We start from the raw sequence: 24,066 nt of genomic DNA, 5'->3' as shown, positions 1-24,066 counted from the left end.
ACCAGCCTGACCAACATGGAGAAACCCCATCTGTACTAAAAATACAAAATTAGCCGGGCGTGGTGGCGCATGCCTGTAATCCCAGCTACTCCAGAGGCTGAGACAGGAGAATGGCTTGAACTCGGGAGGTGGAGGTTGCTGTGAGCCAAGATCGTGCCATTGCACTCCAGCCTAGGCAACAAGAGCAAAACTCCAGCTCAAAAAAAAAAAAGAAAAAAAGAAAATCTCAGCTGCCTTTTTTACATAAGTTGAAAAGCTGATCCTAAAATTCATATGAAAATGTAAGCAACCCAGAATAGCCGAAACCATATGGAAGAAGAAAAAGAAAAAAGAGAGAGTCCATCTCTTTGGAGAGACTCATACTTCCTGATTTCAAATTTTACTTCAGAGCCACAGTAATCAAAACAGTTTGGTATTGGCTTAAGGAAGACATATAGATTAATGGGACAGAATTGAGAGTCTGGAAATAAACCCTTACATTTATGATTTTTAAGAAGGGTACCCAGGCTGGGCACGGTGGCTCATGCCTGTAATTCCAGCACTTTGGGAGGCCGAGGCAGGTGGATCACTAGAGGTCAGGCGATCCAGATCAGCCTGTGCAACATGGTAAAACCCTGTCTCTACTAACAATACAAAAAAAATTAGCCCGGCATGGTGGCAGCCGCCTGTAATCCTAGCTACTCGGGAGGCTGAGGCAAGAATCACTTGAACCTGGGAGGCAGAGGTTTCAGTGAGCAGAGATTGCACCACTACACTCCATCCTGGGCGACAGAACAAGACTGTTTCAAAAAAAAAAAAAGGGGGTACCAAGATAATTCAGTGGAAAAAACATAGTCTTTCAACAGATGATACTGAGACATAACTATCCACATGTAAAGCAGTGAACTTGGGCCTTACTTTGCACCATATTGCAAAAATTAACTCAAAATGAATCATAGACCTAAATGTGAGAGCTAAAACTATAAAAAAATTCTAAGAAGAAATCGGGCTGGGCGCGGTGGCTCACGTCTGTAATCCCAGCACTTTGGGAAGCTGAGGCAGGTGGACCACGAGGTCAGGAGGTCAAGACCATTCTGGCTAACATGGTGAAACCCTGTCTCTACTAAATAAACAAAAAATTAGCCAGGTGTGGTGGCGGGCGCCTTTATTCCCAGCTACTTGGGAGGCTGAGGCAGGAGAATCACTTTAACCCGGGATGTGGAGCTTGTAGTGAGCCAAGATTGTGCCACTGCACTCCAGCCTGGGCGACAGAGCGAGACTCTGCCTCAAAAAAAAAAAAAAAAAAAAAATCACACGAGTGAATCTTTATGATCTTTGGTTAGTCAAAGTCTTCTTGGATAAGACATCAAAAGCAGGAGCAACAAAATAAAAAACAAAAAAATTGCACTTGATCAAAATTAAAAGCTTTTGTGTTTCAAAGGACACCATCAAGAGCGTGAAAAGCCAACCCACAGAATGGAAGAAACTATTTGCAAATCATATACAGTCATGCACTGCATAACTATGTTTCAGTCAGCAGTGGACTGCATACATAACAGTGGTCCCATAGGATTATAATGGAGCCAAATAATTGTATTGCCTTGCAACAGTGTAGCTGTCATATGGATAGCACAATGCATTACTCACCTGTTTATGGTGACGCTGGTGTAAACAAACTTGCTGTGTGCCAGTTGTATATAACACATACAATTATATGTAATACATAATACTTGATGATGATAATTGACTATGTTACTGGTTTATGTATTTACTACATACGACATTTGTTATCATTATCTTAGCATGTACTCCTTCTACTTGTACATTTTTTAAAGGTTAACCGGAAAACAGCCACAAGGAGGTCCTTTGGGAGGTATTCCAGAACCAGGCATTTATCATAGGAGATGACAGTTCCCACGCGTCTTATTGCCCCAAGATGAGGAGGTGAAAGACAGTGATACTGATGATCCTGACCCTAGGTTGGCCTATGCTAATGTATGTTTGCGTCTTCCTTTTTAACACAAACAGTTTTAAAAATACAAAAACAGCCACGCATGGTGGCTCACGCCTTTAATCCCAGCATTTTGGGAGGCCAAGGAGGGCAGATCACCAGGTTGGGAGATCGAGACCATCCTGGCTAACACAGTGAAACCCCATCTCCACTAAAAATACAAAAAATTAGCCGGGCGTGGTGGCAAGCGCCTGTAGTCCCAGCTACTCAGGAGGCTGAGGCAGGAGAATTGCTTGAACCTGGGAGGCGGAGGTCGCGGTAAGCCGAGATCGCACCACTGCACTGCAGCCTGGGCGACAGAGTGAAACTCCATCTCAAAAAAAAAAACAAAAAACAAACAAAAAACAAAAAAACCTTAAAAACAGGAAAAAGCTTAATAGAATAAGGATATAAAGAAATTTTAAAAAAAAGAAATAAAACTTTTTTTTTTTTTTTTGAGATGGGAGTCTCGCTCTGTTGCCCAGGCTGGAGTGCAGTGGCGTGATCTCGGTTCACTGCAAGCTCCGCCTCCCGGATTCACACCATTCTCCTGCCTCAGCCTCCCGAGTAGCTGGAACTACAGGCGCCTGCCACCTCGCCGGGCTAATTTTTGTATTTTTAGCAGAGACGGGGTTTCACCATATTAGCCAGGATGGTCTCGATTTCCTGACCTCGTGATCTGCCCGCCTTGGCCTCCCAAATTGCTAGGATTACAGGAGTGAGCCACCGCACCCGGCCCCAAGGAAACATTTTGGTACAGCTGTACAGTATGTTTGTATTTTAAGCTAAGTATTACTATAAGAGTCAAAGCTTTTTAAAATTTAAAAGTTTATAAGGCCAGGTGCAGTGGCTCACTCAGGCCTATAATCCCGGCACTGTGGGAGGCTGAGGTGGACAGATCACCTGAGGTCAGGAGTTCAAGACCAGCCTGGCCAACATGATGAAACCCTGCCTCTACTAAAAACACAAAAATTAGCCAGGTGTGGTGGCACACGCCTGTAGTCCCAGCTACTAGGGAGGCTGAGGTGGCAGGATCGCTTGAACCCAGGAGATGGAGGTTGCAGAGAGCCGAGATCACGCCACTGCACCCCAGTCTGGGGGACAGACTGAGACCCTGTCTCAAAAAAATAACTTAAAATAAAATAACAAAATAAAATAAAGTTTATAAAGTAAAAAAGTTACAGTATTTATTGAAGAAAGAATTGTTATACAAATTTATGGTAAACTAAGTGTACAATGCTTATAAAGCCTACAATAGTGCACAGTAATATCCTAGACCTTCACATTCACTCACCACTCACTCACTGACTCACCCAGAGTAACTTCCAGTCCTGCAAGTTCCATTCATGGCAAATGCCCTGTACAAGTGTGATATAATATTTTGTTATCTTTTATCTGTATTTTTACTGTATCTTTTCTATATTTAGATGTGTTTAGATACACCAGTACTAACCATGGTGTTACAATTGCTTACAGTATTCAGTACAGTAACATGCTGTACAGGTTTGTAGCCTAAAAGCCATAGGCTATACCATATAGCCTAGGTATATAGTAAGCTGTACCATCTAGACTTGTGAAAGTACACTCTATGATGTTTGCACAATGACAGAATTGCCTCTTGATGCATTTCTCAGAAAATATCCCCATTATTAAGCAATGAATGACTACATTTGATAAGAAACTTGTATCTAGAATGTATAAAGAATGCTTAAAACTCAACAATAAAAAGACAACCCAATTTTAAAATGGTCAAGGAATCTTTTCTTTTTTGAGACAGTCTTGCTCTGTCACGCAGACTGGAGTGCAATGGCGTGATCTCATCTCGGCTCACTGTAACCTCTGCCTCCTGGGTTCAAGCAATTCTCCTGCCTCAGCCTCCCAAGTAGCTGGGATTACAAGCGCCTGCCACCACGCCCAGCTAATTTTTGTATTTTTAGTAGTGAAGGGGTTTCACCATGTTGGCCAGGCTGGTCTCAAACTCCATACCTCAAGTGATCTGCCCACCTTGGCCTCCCAAAGTGCTGGGATTACAGGTGTGAGCCACCGCACCAGGCCCAAAGAATCTAAATAGACATTTCTCCAAACAAGATATACAAATGGCTAATAAGCACACTAAAAGATGCTCAAATCATTAGTCATCAGAGAACTGCAAATCAAAACCACTTTGCACCCACTAAGATGGCTATAATAATTTTTTTTTTTGAGACGGAGTCTCGCTCTGTTGCCCAGGCTGCAGTGCAGTGGCACAATCTCAGCTCACTGCAAGCTGCCTCCTGGGTTCATGCCATTCTCCTGCCTCAGCCTCCCAAGTAGCTGGGACTACAGGTGCCCGCCACCATGCCCGGCTAATTTTTTGCATTTTTAGTAGAGATGGGATTTTACCATGTTAGCCAGGATGGTCTCAATCTCCTGACCTCGTGATCTGCCTGCCTCGGCCTCCCAAAGTGCTGGGATTACGGGCGTGAGCCACCACGCCCGGCCTATAATAATTTTTTTAAAGGAAAATAAGTATTGGTAAGGATGTGGAGAAATCAGAGCCCTCATACATTGCTGATGGGACTATAAAATGGTGCAATCCCTTTGGAAAACCGTTTGCTAGTTCCTCAAATTGATACATATAGGGTTACTCTATGACCAAGCAATTCCATTTCTAGGTATAGACCCAAGATAAATAAAAACATATTTCCACATAAAAATTTGTACATGAAGGTTGTAGCAGCATCATTTATAAAAGACAAAAACGAAAGACAACCCAAATATCTATCAATTGATGAAATTTGGTATATCCTGAGAACATGGAGAAGTTTGAAAACATTACACAGTGACAGAAGCCAGAAACAAAATGCCACATACTGTATGATTCCATACAAAATGTCTGGTTAGAAAAATCCTGAGAGATAAAAAAGTAGATTACAGGTTGCCAAGAGCTGAGGGGAGGGAGTAATGACATTTCAAGTTCAGGGTTTCTATTCGGGGTGATGACAGTGTTCCAGAATTAGACAGTGATAATGGGTAAACTTTGTGAATATACTAAAAACCAAATGAATTGTACACTTTGAAGGGTGGATTTTATAGTATGTGGCCAAACCACAACTATGTAACATTTAGCAATAACAATGTCTACTTCTCAATTTCAGTCACAGGGATGAGGCTGACACAAGTAAAATCAAAGTTTGTGGTAAGTACTAACATGATCTTTATTTTACATTCCATTATCTCTGATCAACCTCATCCTTAAGTTCATATATACATGATTATTATAGGCCAGGCACAGGGGCTCACACCTGTAATCCCAGTGCTTTGAGAGGCCAATTTGGGAGGACAGCTTGAGGCTAGGGGTTTGAAACCAGCCTAGGCAACACAGCAAGACCCTGTCTCTACAAAAAAGCAAACAAATTAGCAAGGCATGGTGATGTACACTTTTAGTCCTAGCTACTCAGGAGGCTGAAGTGGGAGGATCTCTTGAGCCCAGGATTGGGAGACCAGCTTGGGTAACATGGCAAAACCCTAACTCTACAGAACAAATTTTAAAAATTAGCTGGGCATAGTAATGTGCACCCGTGGTCCCAGCTACTCAGGAGGCTGAAGTGGGAAGATCACTTGAGGCCAGGAGGTCGAGGATGCAGTGAGCTGTCATCATGCCACCATACTCCAGCCTGGGCTACAGAGCAAGACTCTGTCTCAAAAAAACAAACAAAAGCCAGGTGCAGTGGCTCACGCCTGTAATCCCAGCACTTTGGGAGGCCGAGACGGGTGGATCACGAGGTCAGGAGATCAAGACCATCCTGGCTAACACAGTGAAACCCTGTCTCTACTAAAAATACAAAAAATTAGCTGGGCGTGGTGGCGGGCGCCTGTAGTCCCAGCTACTCCGGAGGCTGAGGCAGGAGAATGGCATGAACCCGGGAGGCAGAGCTTGCAGTGAGCAGAGGTCGTGCCACTGCACTCCAGCCTGGGCGACAGAGCGAGACTCGGCCAAAAAACAAACAAACAAAAAAAACCCCAAAAAAAAACACCCCAGTAATATGGCTAGATAAAAAAATATAATGGAAATATGCAAATATGACAATTACTCCTTTGTTAGTACAACCATTTTGAAAAGTAATTTGGCTGTATCTAATAAAAATGTACACACCTGGCCGGGCATGGTGGCTCATGCCTGTAATCCCAGCACTTTGGGAGGCCAAAGTGGGCGGACCACGAGGTCAGGAGTTCGAGACCAGCCTGGCCAACATGGTGAAACCCCATCTCTACTAAAAATACAAAAATTAGCCGGGCATGGTGGCAGACACCTGTAATCCCCAGCTACTCGGGAGGCTGAGGCGGAGAATCATTTGAACCTGAGAGGCGGAGGTTGCGATGAGCTGAGATCGCGCTATTGCACTCCAGCCTGGGTGACAGGGTGAGACTCTATCTCAAAAAAAAAAAAAGTACACACCTAAACCCAAAAATTCCAGACCCTAAGGAAATTCTTATCTCGTATTTATATAACAGAAAGATGAAAACCAACGATGAGCAAAAGAAGCAAGCTGCAGGAGTGTGTTTGTTAGTATGAAATCACACATCTCAAGTTTAAAAACATGTAAAATAAAAGTATATAAAGTTTATGGATACACAGGCAAGTAGTAAAGGCATAAAAACACAAATGGGGTAATAAATATAACTTCAGGCCGAGCACGATGGCTCATGCTTGTAAACCCAGCACTTTGGGAGGCCAAGGTGGGCAGATCACCTGAGGTCAGGAGTTTGAGACCAGCCTGGCCAACATGGTGAAACCCTACCTCTACTAAAAATCCAAAAACTGGCCGGGCGTGGTGGCTCACGCCTATAATCCCAGCACTTTGAAAGGCCGAGGCAGGCAGATCACCAGGTCAAGAGATCGAGACCATACTGGCCAACATGGTGAAACCCCATCTCTACTAAAAATACAAAAATTAGCTAGGTGTGGTGGCACATGCCTGTAGTCCCAGCTACTTGGGAGGCTGAAGCAGGAGAATCACTTGAACCCAGGAGGCAGAGGCTGCAATGAGCCAAGATCATGCCACTGCACTCCAGCCTGGCGACAGAGCAAGACTCCACCTCAAAAAAAAAAAAAAAAATCAAAAAATTAGCTGGGTATGGTGGTGCGTGCCTGTAGTCCCAGCTACTCAGGAGGCTGAGGCAGGAGAATCACTTGAACCTGTGAGGAGGAGGGTGCAGTGAGCTGCACCCAGCCTGGGCGACAGAAAATGACCCTGTTTCAAATAAATAAATAAATAAAATTTCAGTAAATGAAAAGAAGTGTCATTGGGCTTCAATTGTATTTGGTTTACTTCTTTCTTAAAAATCTGAAACAAATGTGGCAAACAGAAATTGACAAATCTGCATGCTAGATTTTCGTGGGGTTTTTTTGTTTGTTTTTTGTTTTGAGACGGAGTCTCACTCGTCGCCCAGGCTGGAGTGTAATGGTATGATCTCAGCTCACTGCAACCTCCGCCTCCTGGGTTCAGGCGGTTCTCCTGCCTCAGCCTCCCAAGTAGCTGGGAGTACAGGCGCCCACCACCACACCCAGCTAATTTTTGTATTTTTAGTAGAGATGGAGTTTCACCATGTTGGCCAGGCTGGTCTTGAACTCCTAACCTCAGGTGATCTGCCTGCCTTGGTCTCCCAAAGTGCTGGGATTACAGCTGTGAGCCACTGCACCCGGCCCTGCATGCTAGATTTAAAATGTATATATTTTCTGTACTTTTTATAATTTTAAAATATTTTAAATTAAATGTCTGTAATCAGTGAAATTTTCAAAAATAAGTATATTTTATGTTTGTTCCTTCTGGGTCCTGAAAAATAATTTATTATGCCTCAAGCTATAGGTATATTTGCCTAGATATTTCCTTATCTCTGAGCTAAAAACATTAAGATGAGATTGATGGAGCCCATTAAAGCAAAGAAAAAAAACACACACTCATCACTGCTCTAAAATCTGCACAGGTTTTGAAAATAAATCTATTCATTAAGAAAAAGTTCAGAAAGTCTCTGTTTTTAAACCATACCTGGCCTTGCAATTCTGGTCTTACAGGATATGTACTTGGGTAAGGAGCCCTAGATCTCGCAGTAGAATTCCAATAGTTAGAATTGTAGCTAGGATATGGTGGCTGCTCCTAAGAAAAAAAGAAAAATAAATTCACTCTTAATAACATTCACACATCATTTTAAGATAGATTGATAGAGGCAGGTTATAAGGATTAAAAAAAAAAAGCAATAGACAAAAAGCAATAAGCTGGGCACAGTGGCACACGCTTCTTGTCCCACTACTGCGGAGGCTGAGGTGGGTGGATCGCTTGAGCTCAGGTGATTGAGTCTAGTATGGTCAAGAGAGACCCCGTCTCTTAAAAACAAAAAATAAAAGAAAAAAGGCAATAGGACCCCACTATAAAACTGCTAATTATTCAGTACATGGTAAATCAAATGCTCTATGACAAAACAATTATTAGCTAGTAAAAAGCTGTTCTTATCCGTTTCGACAATGCCACCACACCAAATGCTATATAAAGGAATTCTACTACATCAAGATGATTAGCAAAATCAGAGACATTAGATCACCTCTATCCTTCTCCAATAACTAATCCTCAAGACTACTAATTTAATTAGTGCAACAAAATGGTTCTTTGCTACTGTTATATTTACCAATAACTTTGGAACACAAAGACATTACTACTAGAGTTTAGCTCAAGCACATACATCTTCAATCTCCAACTTCTTTGCCTTGACACACCCTAGTTTTTCATATTCTACACTGTGCTATGGCTAAGCTTTCCGCTGGCAGCCTCAGTGTCAGGCATTGATGCAGAACATTTACCAATCCAAAGAGAAAATCTAGCTACGACAATAATTTCATCAGCCTTTCTCTCCAACTCAGAAAGTTAATGCATGATTTGCAATAAGCCAATAAACTTTGATAAAAGACTAAATATACTCAAAACTTCTCAGAGCACCTATTATCTGGTTTATTACATACATTTATTATCCTATGAGTTATTTTGCTTTCAACTGTATAGATTTAGGGTTTTTTTTTTTTTTTTTTTGAGACAGAGTTTCGCTCTTGTTGCCCAGGCTGGAGTGCAATGGCACGATCTCGGCTCACTGCAACCTCCGCTTCCCAGGTTCAAGCAATTTTCCTGCCTCAGCCTCCCGAGTAGCTGGGATTACAGGCACCTGCCACCACGCCCAGCTAATTTTTTGTACTTTTAGTAGAGACCGGGTTTCACTATTTTGGCCAGGCTCGTCTTGAACTCCTGACCTCAGGAGATCCACCCGGCTTGGCTTCCCAAAGTGCTGGAATTACAGGCGTGAGCCACTGTGCCCGCCCAAGTATAGTTTTAAGCTTGAACAGGACCTTCGACATTTTTTCTAAAACTTTGAATATGATTTCACAAAGAAATTCATTGGCAGCTGAAATAACTGAGAGATGATCACTATTAGCTTAACTGCACTACTTATCCATTTCATAATACTTTGTTTTCAGTAATACTTTGAATTTTTTTCAGTAATCATAATTATCAACACTGTTGGTACTGTTATCTTGGTACTGTTATGCGGGTATTATAGTTGCAAATGAATACTTACATTGGTATTGTTGGGAATCAGTATTTTCACAATGGGAAATAGGAGACACAGATATAAGAATAATGAAACTTAAAACCTTATAATCCTTAATTTGAATTGTAAATATCAGTATGAATTCAAACTGTATTTTATCTTCTTAAAAAAACCACCAACTTGGCCAGGCACAGTGGCTCACGCCTGTAATCCCACCACTTTGGGAGGCCTGACGCGGGTGGATCACCTGAGGTCAGGAGTTCGAGACCAGCCTGGCCAACACGGTGAAACCCCGTCTCTACTAAAAATACAAAAATTAGCTGGGTGTGGTGGTGGGTGCCTGTAATCTCAGCTACTCAGGAAGCTGAGGCACGAGAATAGCTTGAACCCAGGAGACAGAAGTTGCAGTGAGCAGAGATCATGCCACTGCACTCCAGCCTGGGCCACAGAGCAGAGACTCCGTCTCAAAAAAAAAAAAAAGACAACCCACCAACTTGGGCTGGGCGCAGTGGCTCAATCTGTAATCCCAGCACTTTGGGTAGCTGAGGCAAGAGGATTGCTTGGGGCCAGAGACCAGGAGTTCAAGACCAGCCTGGAAAATAATGAGACTCAGTCTTTACTCAAAAAAAAAAAAAAAAAAATGTCAGGTGGGCGTGATGATGGGTGCCTATAGTCCCAGCTACTCAGGAGGCTGAGAGGTGAGAGGCAGAGGCAAAGTCCAGAAATTCAAGGTTATGGTGAGCTATGATCTATGATTGTGCTACTGCACTCCAGCCTGGGCAACAGAGTAAGACCCCATCTTTAAAAAGAAAAAACCTACCGACTTGATAACCACACACAGAATATAATTCAAATAATTCTTGAACAGTTTTCTGAATGGACATCTTTAGTGGTACCTTTCTAAAAGCAAAAGAAATTTTAAAATATCTTAAACTCTTCATATAATGTTATTAGTAGTGATATTACTATCTTAATTTTTAAACTATATTGTGTGTATTGTAGAATAGAATAAATACATACAGTAGTGTTATTGGGAACCGATATTGTCACGAGGACAAGGAAAGATAAAATATGGAATGGGGCAAAATGAGGAAGAACTGGGGGATAGTGAATGTGATGGTGTCATTACAAACTCACATAAGTAAAAAACATAATTTGGCTGGGTGCAGCGGCTCACACCTGTAATCCCAGCACTTTGGGAGGCCAAGGCAGGTGGATCACGAGGTCAGGAGATAGAGACCATCCTAGCTAACACGGTGAAACCCCATCTCTACTAAAAATACAAAAAATTAGCCAGGTGTGGTGGCAGGCGCCTGTAGTCCCAGCTACCTGGGAGGCGGAGCTTGCAGCAAAGCCTACATCACGCCATTGCACTCCAGCCTGGGCAACAGAGGGAGACTCCGTCTCAAAACAACAACAACAACAACAACAACAAAACGTAATTTAACCTTTTATGCAAAACAAACAAATATGGATAAAAGTGACAGTGTGCCAGTCCACACAAAGGATTTAGGAGTCGCTGCAAATTCTAGCAACCCTCTTGTGTTCCCATGCCCTCCACAAGACCTACATTATCTTATATAGGAGCTGTGTTTTCAACTGAAGTCCCAGGATGAGAAGACACACAGGTAGACCTGAATTGAACCTGGGGCCTAGAGAAGAACCACTAGAGTGGACTCACAGAACCTGAGCAAGAAATAAATGTTTATCATTATAAGCTACTAAAATTCTGGAATTGTTGTTTCAGTATAGGAAAAGTCAATTAATGCAATAACTAACAATCAAGTTGGTAACATAACCACAGAGAAAAAAGAATTACTTCAAATGACTTTTAGCTCACGTTATTTTGACTGTACGTCCTCAGTGGAATTTATTCTCTAAGGACAAGCTGAACTGCAAAGAAACCGAAACTGCATCCATTAGTTGTTACTCATAAAACTGGTATTCTTATTTTCAAGTTTTACTCACTACCATCCAATTCACCTATTTAAAGTATACAATTCAGGCCTGGCATGGTGGCTTACGTCTGTAATCCCAACACTTTGGGAGGCCGAGGTGGGTGGGTCACTTGAGGTCAGGCGTTCAAGACCGGCCTGGCCCACATGGTGAAACCTCGTCTCTAATAAAATACAAAAATGAGCTGGGTGTGGTGTCGGGCAGCTACTCAGGAGGCTGAGGCACGAGAATTGCTTGAACCCAGGAAGCAGAGGTGTAGTGAACTGAGATTGCACCACTGCACTCCAGCCTGGGCAACAGGGTGAGACTCCATCTCAAAAAAAAAAAAAAAAAAAAATTAGCCGGGCATGGTGGCACACACCCGTAGTCCTAGCTACTTGGGAGGTTGAGGCAGGAAAATTGCTTGAACCTGGGAGGCGGAGGTTGCAGTGAGCCAAGATCGTGCCACTGCACTCCAGCCTGGGTGACAGAGCAAGGCTCCATCTCAAAAATAAACAAATAAATAAATAAAAAGTAAATAAAAAGCTGATATTAAAGTAGCCACTCCAGCTTTCTCATAGTTGCCTTTTGCATATTTATATATATATATGTATACATGTATATATATGTATTTACATGTGCATATATGTAATTTTTAATTAATAAAAGTAGTACATATTTTTGGGATACATGTGATATTTTGATACATGTATATAAAGTGTAATTAATGATCAAAACAGGGTAACTGGCATATCTGACACCTCAAACATTTATCTTTTCTTTATTGCATTATATTTCTTTTTCCATCCATTTACTTTCAAACTATTTGTATCTTTAAACCTTAAGTGTGCCACCTTTAGACACCATATAATTGGATCTTGTTTTTTTTTTAATCCAGTCTGTCTTCTGACTAGATTGCTTAATCCATGCACATTTAATATTATTGATATAGCTGGATTTACATGTTTTATTTTTACTTTTTGTTTTTTATATGTCTCATGTGTTTTTGTCCTTTATTCCACCTTTACTGCTTTCTTTTGCATTAAGTGAATATTTTCAAATGTAGCATTATAACTTAATGACTATACATTTTTTTTTCTTTAGCAGTTGCTCTTGGGCTAACAATACACTTCTTCTTTTTTTTTTTTTTTTTTTTTTTTTTGAGACGGAGTCTCACTCTATCACCCAGGCTGGAGTGCAGTGGCACGATCTCGGCTCATTGCAAGCTCCACCTCCCGGGTTCATGCCATTCTCCTGCCTCAGCCTCCCAAGTAGCTGGGACTACAGGCGCCCGCCACCACGCCCGGCTAATTTTTTTTTTTTTTTTTTTTTTTTTAGTACAGACAAGGTTTCACCATGTTAGCCAGAATGGTCTCGATCTCCTGACCTTGTGATCTGCCCACCTTGGCCTCCCAAATTGCTGGGATTACAGGCGTGAGCCACAGCACCCAGCTAGGCTAACAATATGCTTCTCATCAGAATCAGCTTCTGATTTATACCAACTTAATTCCAGTGAGATACAGGAATCCTATTCCTATATAAGTCTGTTCCTTTTCCCCTTTTTTGTGATTTTATTGTAATCCACATTATGTCTACAAATGTTACAAACTCAACATTATATTGTTATACTTATTACTTTATATAATGTCTTTTAAAGAATCTGAGAGAAGAAAAGAGCATATTTGTATCTTTTGTTATATTAACCTTGTTATTAATCATTTCTGATATGCTGGTGTGTTCAATGGTGTCTGACATTTCTCCAACACATCAGTCTTCTCTCCTTCATATTGCATAATCTGTATTGATCTATCTTCAAATTCATGAATTCTTTCTTCTGTCAGTTCTAGCCTATTGAACTCCTCTAGTTAATTTTTCATTTTAGTTACTGTACTTTTCAACTCCAGAATTTCTATTTGTTTCTTTTTTAATATATAATTGCTATCTCTTTATTGATATTCCCTATTTGACGTGACATTATCACTCACCTTTCTTTGCTTCTTTAATCATAGTTTTTTAGTTATTTGAACATATATAATGGCTACTTTGAAGTCTTTGTCTGTTAAATGTGACATCTGGTCACTTTCACAATCAGTTTCTGTTACCTGCTTTTTTTCCAGTGTATGGGTCATACTTTCCTGTGTCTTTGCATAGCTCATAATTCTTTGTTGGAAACTAGACATTTTAGCAACTCTGAGTACTACTGGTCCCACCTTTTCCACCTTAGGCTTGTTACTGTCATTTGCTCATTTGTTTAGTAACCAGCTGGATTATTTTTGCAAAGTCTGTTTGCCCTCAAACTTCAAGTATGAAGTATGTGATATTGCTCATTAGAAAGCACAGCCTTGGGTATGCCCACAGTCATCCTGGATGACAAAGATTTTCGTAAGACTTTCTTTGAGTGTATCTTTCCTTGACCACATCTAGTTGTTAAAGCTTCACTAATTTCCAGCTGATTGCTCTACTGGTTTTAATAACACCCTGAGGCATAAATTGCTCCACAGACTGAGTAGATCAAATTTGGGTCCCTCTAAAGGGACAGTTAGTTCCCAAGGTCAGTGTTTGAGAGTTGTTCTGATACCAAAGGGCTCCTCCTAGCTTCTTCTTTTCCTGGTTCTCTCCAGCAAACTAGCTGGCCTACTAGTTTATCCTGCATCTCCAGTGAATTTAACCAGTCTATTCCCTATTGCTTTGCACAACAACCTCTGCAGTTTTTTTGACTTTCTCCACACTCCTGAGCTTCTCCATACTTTGTTCCTTTAGGAAAAGATTAGGAGCTACCTGTTTTACAGCCTACTTCTGCTTCCAGATAAAACATCTGAGCCACTCTCTACAGCTAGAGTGGGGACAATGGTGTGTTTATCTGAATGGCATCCCTGCTTTACGAAGTGGAGTACCCACGGGAAGGGAGGCTGTAGACTTAGGGCTTCTCAGCTTGAAAAGCAAGGGTAAAGGTGATCAGAGCCCCAGTATTTTCAGCAGTGCCTTGCCCAAGGTCAAGTCTCCATCCTAGGAGTAGGGACTGGGTGAAAGAAAGGAACCACCACCACTCAGCCACAATTACCTAGAATTTTGCCTCAGTGACAGGCATCTGAGGCAAAATGAGAAATGTTGGTACGCTACTCCTCCTCCTAGGATGAAAACCTTCTGACTGAGGCTATGAGGTGGAATACATGGAGCTGGAGCCCTGTGTTCTTGGCTACACCCTCTAGAGTGAAGTTTCTATCTCACTAGATGCAAAAAAGGAGGGATGGAGGAGCTTTTAGTTCAAATACCACAGACCCAATGTTCTTACTGACTTTTGTAGATTTTCTTGAACAAATGTTTCTTCATGGCCAGGCGCGGTGGCTCACGCCTATAATCCCAGAACTCTGGGAGGCCAAGGCAGGTGGATCACGAGGTCAGGAGTTCAAGACCAACCTGACCAACATGGTGAAACCCTGTCTCTACTAAAAATACAAAAATTAGCTGGGTGTGGTGACTCATACCTGTAACCCCAGCCACTCAGGAGGCTGAGGCAAGAGAATCGCTTGAACCTGGGAGGTGGAGGTTGCAGTAAGCCGAGATCGCCAAGATGGCGCCATTGTACTCCAGCCTGGGTGACAGAGCGAGACTCTGTCTAAAAAAAAAGGTGTTTCTTCATTTGCTATATTCCCTAGGACCATTTCCAGAAACTGTAATTTGTTGTTTTTTAAAATTAATGTTCACCAGTTTCACTGGGGACTAGGTCCACAGAATTCTTCATGCTGTCATGCCAGAACTGGAACCTGGCATTATTTTGAACTTATTTTATACATTATTGTTAGACTGTGCAAATATTTGTAATTAAGTTAGGAATCAAGATTTTTTTCATATAAAATATACAAAGAAGTTAAAATTCCTATAATGTTAAATTTGAATTAATATAAGTATGAACTCATTTATTTTTCTATTTTAAAATACTTATTTTATAATTCTGCCCTTTGGAAAGGTCTAGACGCAATGACAACACAATAACAATTAGTATATATGCCAGGCACCCAACTGTAATTTCTGTACCAAGTATTAAGGTATTGCCCCTTGCCCCTCAGGTCCAAACACAGCATTCTTTTTTTTTTTTTTTTGAGACAGAGTCTCCCTCTTGTTGCCCTGGCTGGAATGCAGTGGTGCGATCTCGGCTCAATGCAATCTCCACCTTCCAGGTTCAAACCATTCTCCCGCCTCAGCCTCCCGAGTAGCTGGGATTACAGGCATGCGCCACAACGCCCAGCTAATTTTTGTATTTTTAGTAGAGACAGGGTTTCACCATGTTGGCCAGGATGGTCTCGATCTCCTGACCTCGTGATCCGCCCACCTCAGCCTCCCAAAGCGCTGGGATTACAGGCGTGAGCCACTGCGCCCGGCCGCAAGCACAGCATTCTATACTTGGCTCTGTGATGCAAGGCTGGAAGTCTACAAACATTTCTCCCTCCCCAGCTTGCTTGCTTTCTGGTTCTGCCAACACACTATGCTAGGCTAGAGGAGGAGACAGTGGACTTGCTTCTTCCTGTCTGCTGTTTCTGTCAGTGTCAACACTGCAATGCCATTCAACCTGTACGCAGCAGTCAGTCAACAACACTCTCCAACCTGAACGTCCTCAGAGGTATCTGCACCAGGTAGGAGGCGCCACCTCCTGGCCACTCTTCCAAGTTTCCAGGTTCTTTTTATATTTTTATTTTATTTTATTTTATTTTATTTGAGACAGGGTCTCACTCTGTCACCCAGACTGGAGTGCAGTGGCACAATCACAGCTCACCACACCCTCGGCCACCTGGGCTCAGGTGATCCTCCCACCTCAGCCTCCTGAGTAGCTAGGAATACAAGGGCCCACCACCACACTTGGCTAATTTTTGTATTTTTTGTAGAGACAGGATTTTGCCATGTTGCCCAGGCTGGTCTTGAACTCCTGGGCTCAAGCAATCCACCTGCCTCAGCCTCCCAAAGTGCTAGGATTACAAGCGTGAGCCACTGCGCCCGGCCATTCTTCCAAGTTTCCTGGCTGTAATCACTCCAACCTCTTCCTTTTATTCCCCAGCCCCAGGAATTGTAGCTGCTTCCTCCACTTACTATTTTCTGTTACTTCTGTGTTCTCTTTTTCCCTTTTCATAACTCCAATAACCTGTTTAGCTAATTTCCTAAATTAAATTCTAACTAGTGTGGTTTCTGTTTTCCTGCTCAGATCCTGACTTAACGGTTTCTAAATGTAATTCTCCACTTGGGAGAAAAATACAATCAAGTTCTTAAGGAATGGCTGATTACGTGTCTTGGGACAAAATATATACAAAGCCTGAGACATCTTGTTGTACCAGAAATCAAGGAAGCTATCAAAAATCAATGGGTCATGCCAGGCACGGTAGCTCACGCCTGTAATCCCAGCACTTAGGGAGGCAGAGGCGGGAGGATAGCTTGAGCCCAGGAGTTTGAGACCTCCCTGGGGAATACAGTGAGAACCTGTTCTCCACAAAAAGAAAAAGAAAAAAAAAATCAATAGATTATGTCCAAAGGAATCAGAAGCCAAGAAAAAGGGATTCCCATTGACATAATATGGTATCATTTAAGCATCAAAAAGAATGACTGCTATCTGCTGCTAAGGTTTCCAGTACAGATGCAAGGAAAAAAGTGTCCTTATGCTTTCCGTCTGTCTGATTGTGGCAGCTGAGATTAAATAGAAGAATACAGGAAAACTGGAATAACCTTGAAAACAGTGAAGAGCCTGTTTTACTCAGAAGAATCTAACTTTTGAGTCGGCAGGAGAAGTTCTGGGAAGTAGCCCTTACCACCCTTACCTGGTTGATTACACTTGCAAAAGCTTAAAGGTGGCCAGGCACAGTGGCTTATGCCTGTAATCCCAGAACTGTGGGAGGCTGAGGCAGGTGGATCACAAGGTCAGGAGATCGAGACCATCCTGGCTAACATGGTGAAACCCCATCTCTACTAAAAATACAAAAAAAAATTAGCCAGGCCTGCTGGCGGGCGCCTGTGGTCCCAGCTACTCAGGAGGCTGAAGTGGGAGAATGGCATGAACCCGGGAGGCGGAGCTTGCAGTGAGCCGAGATTTCGCCACTGCACTCCAGCCTGGGCGACAAAGAGAGACTCTGTCTCAAAAGAAAAAAAAAAAAAAAAAAAAAAAAAAAAGAGATGGGTCAGTATGTATAGCTCAGTTGTGGTGGTGGTGGTGGTGGTTACGTAATTGTATGTATTTATCAAAACTCACAGAACTATACCCTAAAGACAGTGAAATTTACTTTTTGTAAATTATGCCATAATTTTTTTAATGAAAAAAAGAATGTCCTCAATGAAGCACTAAAAAGTATAATTTTATTGTCTTAAGGAAAAAAATAATGTCTTTGTCTTTTTTTTCCTCCTTTTGGACAAAATGGGACAAATCTAAAAATATCCCTAGTAACAGTGAAAGTCTGTAGCTCATGGCCCTCCCAACATGACACTAATTCTATGAAATAGCATTTGGTTTCACAGGAAACTGGCTGAAGCTGAACTCTATTCTATAAACTAAGTTACCAATTTTATCATGTGCCTAACTCTTTCCAAACTTTTTATTTTTTGAATGAAATACAAACTAAAACAAAGGTAATAAAATGTTTTCACAAGCCACAATAATGTGAATTAAAGTTCTATGCCAAAGAAAATTTGATTAAAATTATGCAAGATAACTAATTTATTTCCTTTCTTCTGAGAAATAAATAATCCCAGCTGAAGACTGGAGTCAATTCCTTTAAAGTGGATATGTGATTACATTTTCCAAAATGACTTACCAACATTCCCCCAAACTGAAACCCCAGTCCAAGCAAATCTAACAGCAGAGGAATCAGTAGCACTCGTACTACATAAATTCCATTTACAGATTTGCTTATATTTTTCATAAGAATTGGACAAAAATTATTAGTAAAGTACATGATAAATTATTTGTATAGCTATATGGTTCATAATCACTAACAAATCACCTTATGCTCCTATACTGACCATCATAATTTTTTAACTTTTCAAACTCATTTGGATCTCTTCCAAATGCTTCTCTGTGTTGTCCCTCTTGCCCCAGAATCTGGTTCAAACATTTACCACATAAATTTTGCAGAGCATCCCATTCTACTTCCCTTACTGTAAGATGACCTAGCTTCCTACTCCACCACGAAAGGAGACCAATAGCTGTCAATGCCCCTCTGCTCCAACTCCAAACTTGTTACTTTTCTCCCTTTAGCTCAAAAGAGGTTTCTCAACTCTAACTCTTTTTTTTTGAGATAGTCTCGCTAGGCAGCCCAGGCTGGAGTTCCGTGCCATGATCTCGGTCACTGCGACCGCCGCCTCCCTGGTTTGAGCAATTCTCAGACTAGCTGCAATTACAGGCGCCCGCCACCACGCCCGGCTAATTTTTGTTTTTCTTTTTCTGGGACAAGGTCTTGCTCTGTTGCCCAGGCTGGAGTGCAGTGGTGTGATCTCGGCTCACTACAACCTCCATCTCCCAGGTTCAAGTGGTTCTCCTGCCTCAGCCTCCCAAGTAGCTGGGATTACAGGTGTGAGCCACCACACCTGGCTAATTTTTGTATTTTTAGTAGAGACGGGGTTTCACCACGTTGGCCAGGCTGGTCTCAAACTCCTGACCTCAGGTGATCTGCCTGCCTCAGCCTCCCAAAGTGCTGGGATTACAGGCGTGAGACACCGCACCCAGCCTAAAGTTTTACTCTAAAAAAACATAGGGAGTGGCCGGGTACCAAAAATACAAAAGTAGTCGGGCATGGTGGCGGGTGCCTGTAATCCCAGCTACTTGGGAGCCTGAGGCAGTAAATCGCTTGAACCTGGGAGGTGGAGGTTGCAGTGAGCCAAGATGGCGCCATTGCGCTCCAGCCTGGGCAAAAAGAGCAAAACTCCGTCTCAAAAAAAAATTAAAAAAAAAAAAGGCTGGGCGCGGTGGCTCACGCCTGTAATCCCAGCCGAGGCGGGCGGATCACGAGGTCAGGAGATCGATACCATCCTGGCTGACACGGTGAAACCCCGTCTCTACTAAAAATACAAAAAAATTGGCCGGGCGTGGTGGCGGGCGCCTGTAATCCCAGCTACTCGGGAGGCTGAGGCAGGAGAATGGCGTGAACCCAGGAGGCGGAGCTTGCGGTGAGCCGAGATCAGGCCACCGCACTCCAGCCTGGGTAACAGAGTGAAACTCGGTCTCAAAAAAAAAAAAAAAAAAAAAATAGGGAGTGATAGATTTCTAATTTTTTCCCTGTCATACTTAAATGTGTTAATATAGTCAAGTCTGTGTTGTAGTTCAGTACATCATCTAAATATAATCAGTTCTATAGAGCAATGCTTCTCAAATATTAATGTGCATATGAATCACCTGGGGATCTTAATAAATTGCAGCAGTAAGTCTGGAAGAGGAGAGATTTTGCATTTCTATCAACCTCACAAGTGACACCGAGGCTTCTAGTCCATGGACCACACTTTTTGAGTAGCAAGGTTATAAAAGGTTCCTATACTGTTTGTTTTTTTAATTTGACAGATGTATACTATAAAAATGCAAAACATAAAAAAAGTCAAAAGAACGAATCTGGAAAAAACATTGCAACATCTGTGACAACATGCATATCTTTTTTTTTTTTTTTTTTTTTTGAGAAGGAGTCTTGCTTTGCTGCCCAGGCTGGGGTGCAGTGGCATGATCTCGGCTCACTGCAACTTCTGCCTCCCGGGTTCAAATGATCCTCCTGCCTCAGTGCCCCTAGTAGCTGGGATTACAGGCATGCGCCACCATGCCTGGCTAATTTTTGTGTTTTTAGTGGAGGTGGGGTTTCGCCATGTTGACCAGGCTGGTCTCGAACTCCTGACCTCAGGTGATCCACCTGCCTCAGCCTCCCAAAGTGCTGGGTTTACAGGCGTGAGCCATCACGCCCGGCCAACATACATATCTTTGGTATGAGTTTTCTATTGCTGCAGAAAAATTACCATCCTATACTTTTAAAGTTTCAGAATCATCAATCTGAAAGATAGTACAAACTATTAAAATGGTTTACAAATGCCCATTACACATTTCCACCTTTATCTCCAACTACTTCAGCACCATCACCCACCCTGTGGGCACAAATGTACTCAAACCACACCTGACAACCCCTTACACAATGCTAAAATCTTAACTTCTTTAGTCTATCCAACCCTCCCTAACTCTATGCCAGAAAACAGACTTTGGTTTTGATAATACAGCAGGCCCGGCAAAAGTCAGTCATCAGTTTAGAGGTCCTCTCCTCTTTCCCCACTTCAACTGATTTTTGGTCTAATTTGGCCAAGCATTTCACCATTCTATAGTCCCATGACCTACGTATTCCAGATTTAGGCTGAGAAAATATGGATCTTTCTTTCTTTATTTTTTTTTTTGAGATAGAGTTTCGCTCTTGTCTCCCAGGCTAGAGTGGAATGGTGTGATCTCAGCTCACTGCAACCTCCGCCTCCTGGGTTCAAGCGATTCTCCTGCCTCAGCCTCTCGAATAGCTGGGATTACAGGCGCCCGCCACCATGCCCGGCTAATTTTTGTATTTTTAGTAGAGACGGGGTTTTGCCATGTGGGCCAGGCTGGTCTCGAACTCCTGACCTCAGGTGATCCGCCTTCCTTGGACTCCCAAAGTGCTGGGATTACAGGCATGTCACCCCCCCCCCCGGATCTTTCTTTAATTTATAATTAATCTTGGCCGGGCACTGTGGCTCACACCTGTAATCCCAGCACTTTTGGAGGCCAAGGCGGGAGGATACCCTGAGATCAGGAGTTCAAGACCAACCTGGCCCACACGGCAAAACCCCGTCTCTACTTAAAATACAAAATTTAGCTGGGCATGGTGGCAGGCGCCTGTAATCCCAGCTACTAGGAAGGCTGAAGCAGGAGACTTTGACCCCGGGAGGCAGAGGTTGCAGTGAGCTGAGATTGCGCCACTGCATTCCAGCCTGGGCGACAGAGCAAGACTGTGTCCCAAAAATAAAAAATAAAAATAAAAAATAATTTATCACTGCTCCATGTTTTTCTCATACAATTGTTTACACTGTGATATAATCAACATACTATAAACTCTACCCTTTTAAAATGTACAATTCAGTAGTTTTTAGTATATTCAGAGTTGTGCAACCATCACCACTGATTTTAGAACATTTCTTATTTTTTGTTTTTTATTTTTTATTTTTTTATTTTTAGAGACAAGGTCTTACTATGTTGCCCAGGCTGGTCTCGAACTCCTGGACTCAAGCAATCCTCCAGCCTCGGCAACTCAAAGTGCTGGGATTACAGGTGTGAGCCATCTCACCAGGCCCTGATTTTAGAACATTTCATTATCCCAAAAAGAATATTCTCACCTACACTGCCAGTCCCCCAACCTCTGGCAACCATTAAGCTTTCTGTCTCTAGATTTACCTACTCTGGCCATTTCATATAAATGGAATCACACAATATGCAGTCTTTCTGACTGACTTAGCTCACGTAGTGTGATGTTTTCAAGGTTCATTCACATTGTAGCACGCATCAGCAGTTCATTCCTTTCTAAGGTCAAATAATACTCCATTGAATGAATATATTAACACCATATTTTGTTTATCGATGCATCAGTCGTTATGTCCTTACCACATTCCTGTATTCGAATAAAGAACCAGGGCTCCAAGAGGTTCACTCACTTTATAACTCAAATAATAAAATGACATTTGGGGCCGAGCGCAGTGGCTCACGCCTGTAATCCCAACACTTCGGGAGGCCGAGGGGCAGGGGAAAGGGGGATCACTTGAGGTCAGGAGTTCAAGACCATCCTGGCCAACATGGCGAAACCCCGTCTGTACTAAAAATACAAAAATTAGCCGGGTGTGATGGCCGGCGCCTGTAATCCTAGCTACTCGAGAGGCTGAGGCAGGAGAATCGCTTAAACCGGGAGGCGGAGGTTGCAGTGAGCCGAGATGGCACCACTGCACTCCAGCCTGGGCAACAGAGCGAGACTCCAACTCAAAAAAAAAAAAAACAAAAAACGACATTTCTACTTTTTGGCGATTATGAATAATGATGCTATGAACATGGGCGGACAAGCTTTATGTGAACATACGTTATCAGTTTTCTTGGGTATATAGCCAGGAGTGGGCTTGCTGGGTCATAGACTAATTCTAATGCTTACTGTTTTGAGGAACTACCAAACTATTTTCCACCATTTTACATCCCCACCAGCAATGTACGAGAATTTCACTATTACATTTTCAACAAATGAGGATAATTCTTGAACGAACAGAGGTATGCTGCCACCGCAGAACGACAACCCACTACCCAGAAGACTGTATTAACAAAGCAGAAGTATATGTCCGGCAGGAAAACGGAGAATAAAATGTTGCAGGTCCAAGTGTATTAGGCAAGTGAGTTAACCTCGCAGAGCCCCGGTTCCTTATTCGAAAAAAAAAAAAGGGGCCGCTGTAATGCCATTTTACCTTGCAGTCGCCGTGAAAATTAAATCAGTCAATCCGCGTAAAGGTACTTTACAACACTGATTATTCATGATTCGATCTCAGGCAAGGCATTAGGGGCAAACAGCTAAATGCCCAGATCCCTCCTCCTCGCAAAGGTTCCTTCCCCTCGGGAGGGTCCCTGAGCGGCATCGGGGGCTGCAGCCACTTCCCTTCCCCGGGAGAGCCGGCCTGCCAGCCACGCAGGATAAATTGCTAGAGCTGGAGCAGCAGATCCGTGCCACCCCTACCCAGCACCGCTCCCAGGAGAGAGATCTGCAGCCTGCTGCTAAGCTTAGCAAGTCCGCGCAGGATCTTTCTTTTTTAAATGGTAATAAACATATTTTTTGGGGTCGAAGCAGAAAAGGAGGGGCAAAGGGAACACAAGCATGTCCCCCCAACCTCTGATCTTAGTCTCGGTCTCTCCAACACCCCCCGCAACACACCCTCCTCCACATAAGGAAAACAAGTATGAAACCCGATCCTTTACGAACCCCAGCCCCAAGGGCCCTCACCTCCCCGCAAGGACAGAGGGTGCAAAGCTTACCTGGTGGCTTCCTCCGGCTCGACCAGGCTCTGGCCAGGCGCCTCCAGAGGGATAGTAGCCATCGCCTCCTCCGCCTTCTCCCAGCCAGGTGGTCTCCGCCGGGCCGCCCCCGCGCACCCGCCAGGAAATGGGAGGCTGGGGAGGTTCAGGGCGAAGAGGATATAAGGGTGGAGGTGGGTGTACCGGCACATCTCCACCCCCAGGCCCGTAGTAGCGGCCGTAGGACGGACCGTCACTGGGGCCGTAGCCCGAGCGCCTCAGGGCCGACATGGGATCCGCTGCCCTGAAGCGCTTCCCGCCCCCTCCCCACGGCCGACCCATCGCGCAGGCGCCCGCGGGCGATTGCGAATGGAGAGCAGCGAAGGGGGTCGGACGACGCCAGCCAATCCCAGGCCCGGGCCCGCCCCTTCTGCTGCGGAACCCCGAAAGCTGAGGGACGGAGGTCAGTGACTCTGAGGTCTCGGGAACCCGGAGACGAGGGAAGACACCGTGTTCCTTAAGAGGGAGTATACGTTTCCTCGCCATTTATCCAATGGAGATTCCTCTTACCTACTTAACAGGAACA

The 24,066-nt window shown here is 43.2% G+C and overlaps 1 protein-coding gene across 2 annotated transcripts in view; it reads right to left on the bottom strand.

The window, feature by feature from the left end:
• Nucleotides 1-24,026, bottom strand: part of BAG4 (BAG cochaperone 4) — a 36,468-nt gene extending 12,442 nt beyond the window's left edge. The window contains exons 1-2 of one of the 2 annotated variants that reach the window (XM_519710.8): nt 23,502-24,026; nt 7,999-8,106 (exon numbers count right to left, since the gene is read on the bottom strand). In XM_519710.8, the coding sequence (XP_519710.5) occupies nt 7,999-8,106; nt 23,502-24,026 (633 nt within the window). The remainder of the gene's footprint in view (nt 1-7,998; nt 8,107-23,501) is intronic. The other variant, XM_001170419.7, reaches the window with a different exon arrangement.
• Between the last annotated feature and the right edge of the window lie 40 nt (nt 24,027-24,066).

Source organism: Pan troglodytes, chromosome 7 (assembly GCF_028858775.2).
Source record: "Pan troglodytes isolate AG18354 chromosome 7, NHGRI_mPanTro3-v2.0_pri, whole genome shotgun sequence".
In the NCBI taxonomy this organism is placed as follows: domain Eukaryota; kingdom Metazoa; phylum Chordata; class Mammalia; order Primates; family Hominidae; genus Pan; species Pan troglodytes.
The sequence above is the reverse complement of the archived record's forward strand: the minus strand, read 5'-3'. Positions and strand labels throughout refer to the sequence as shown.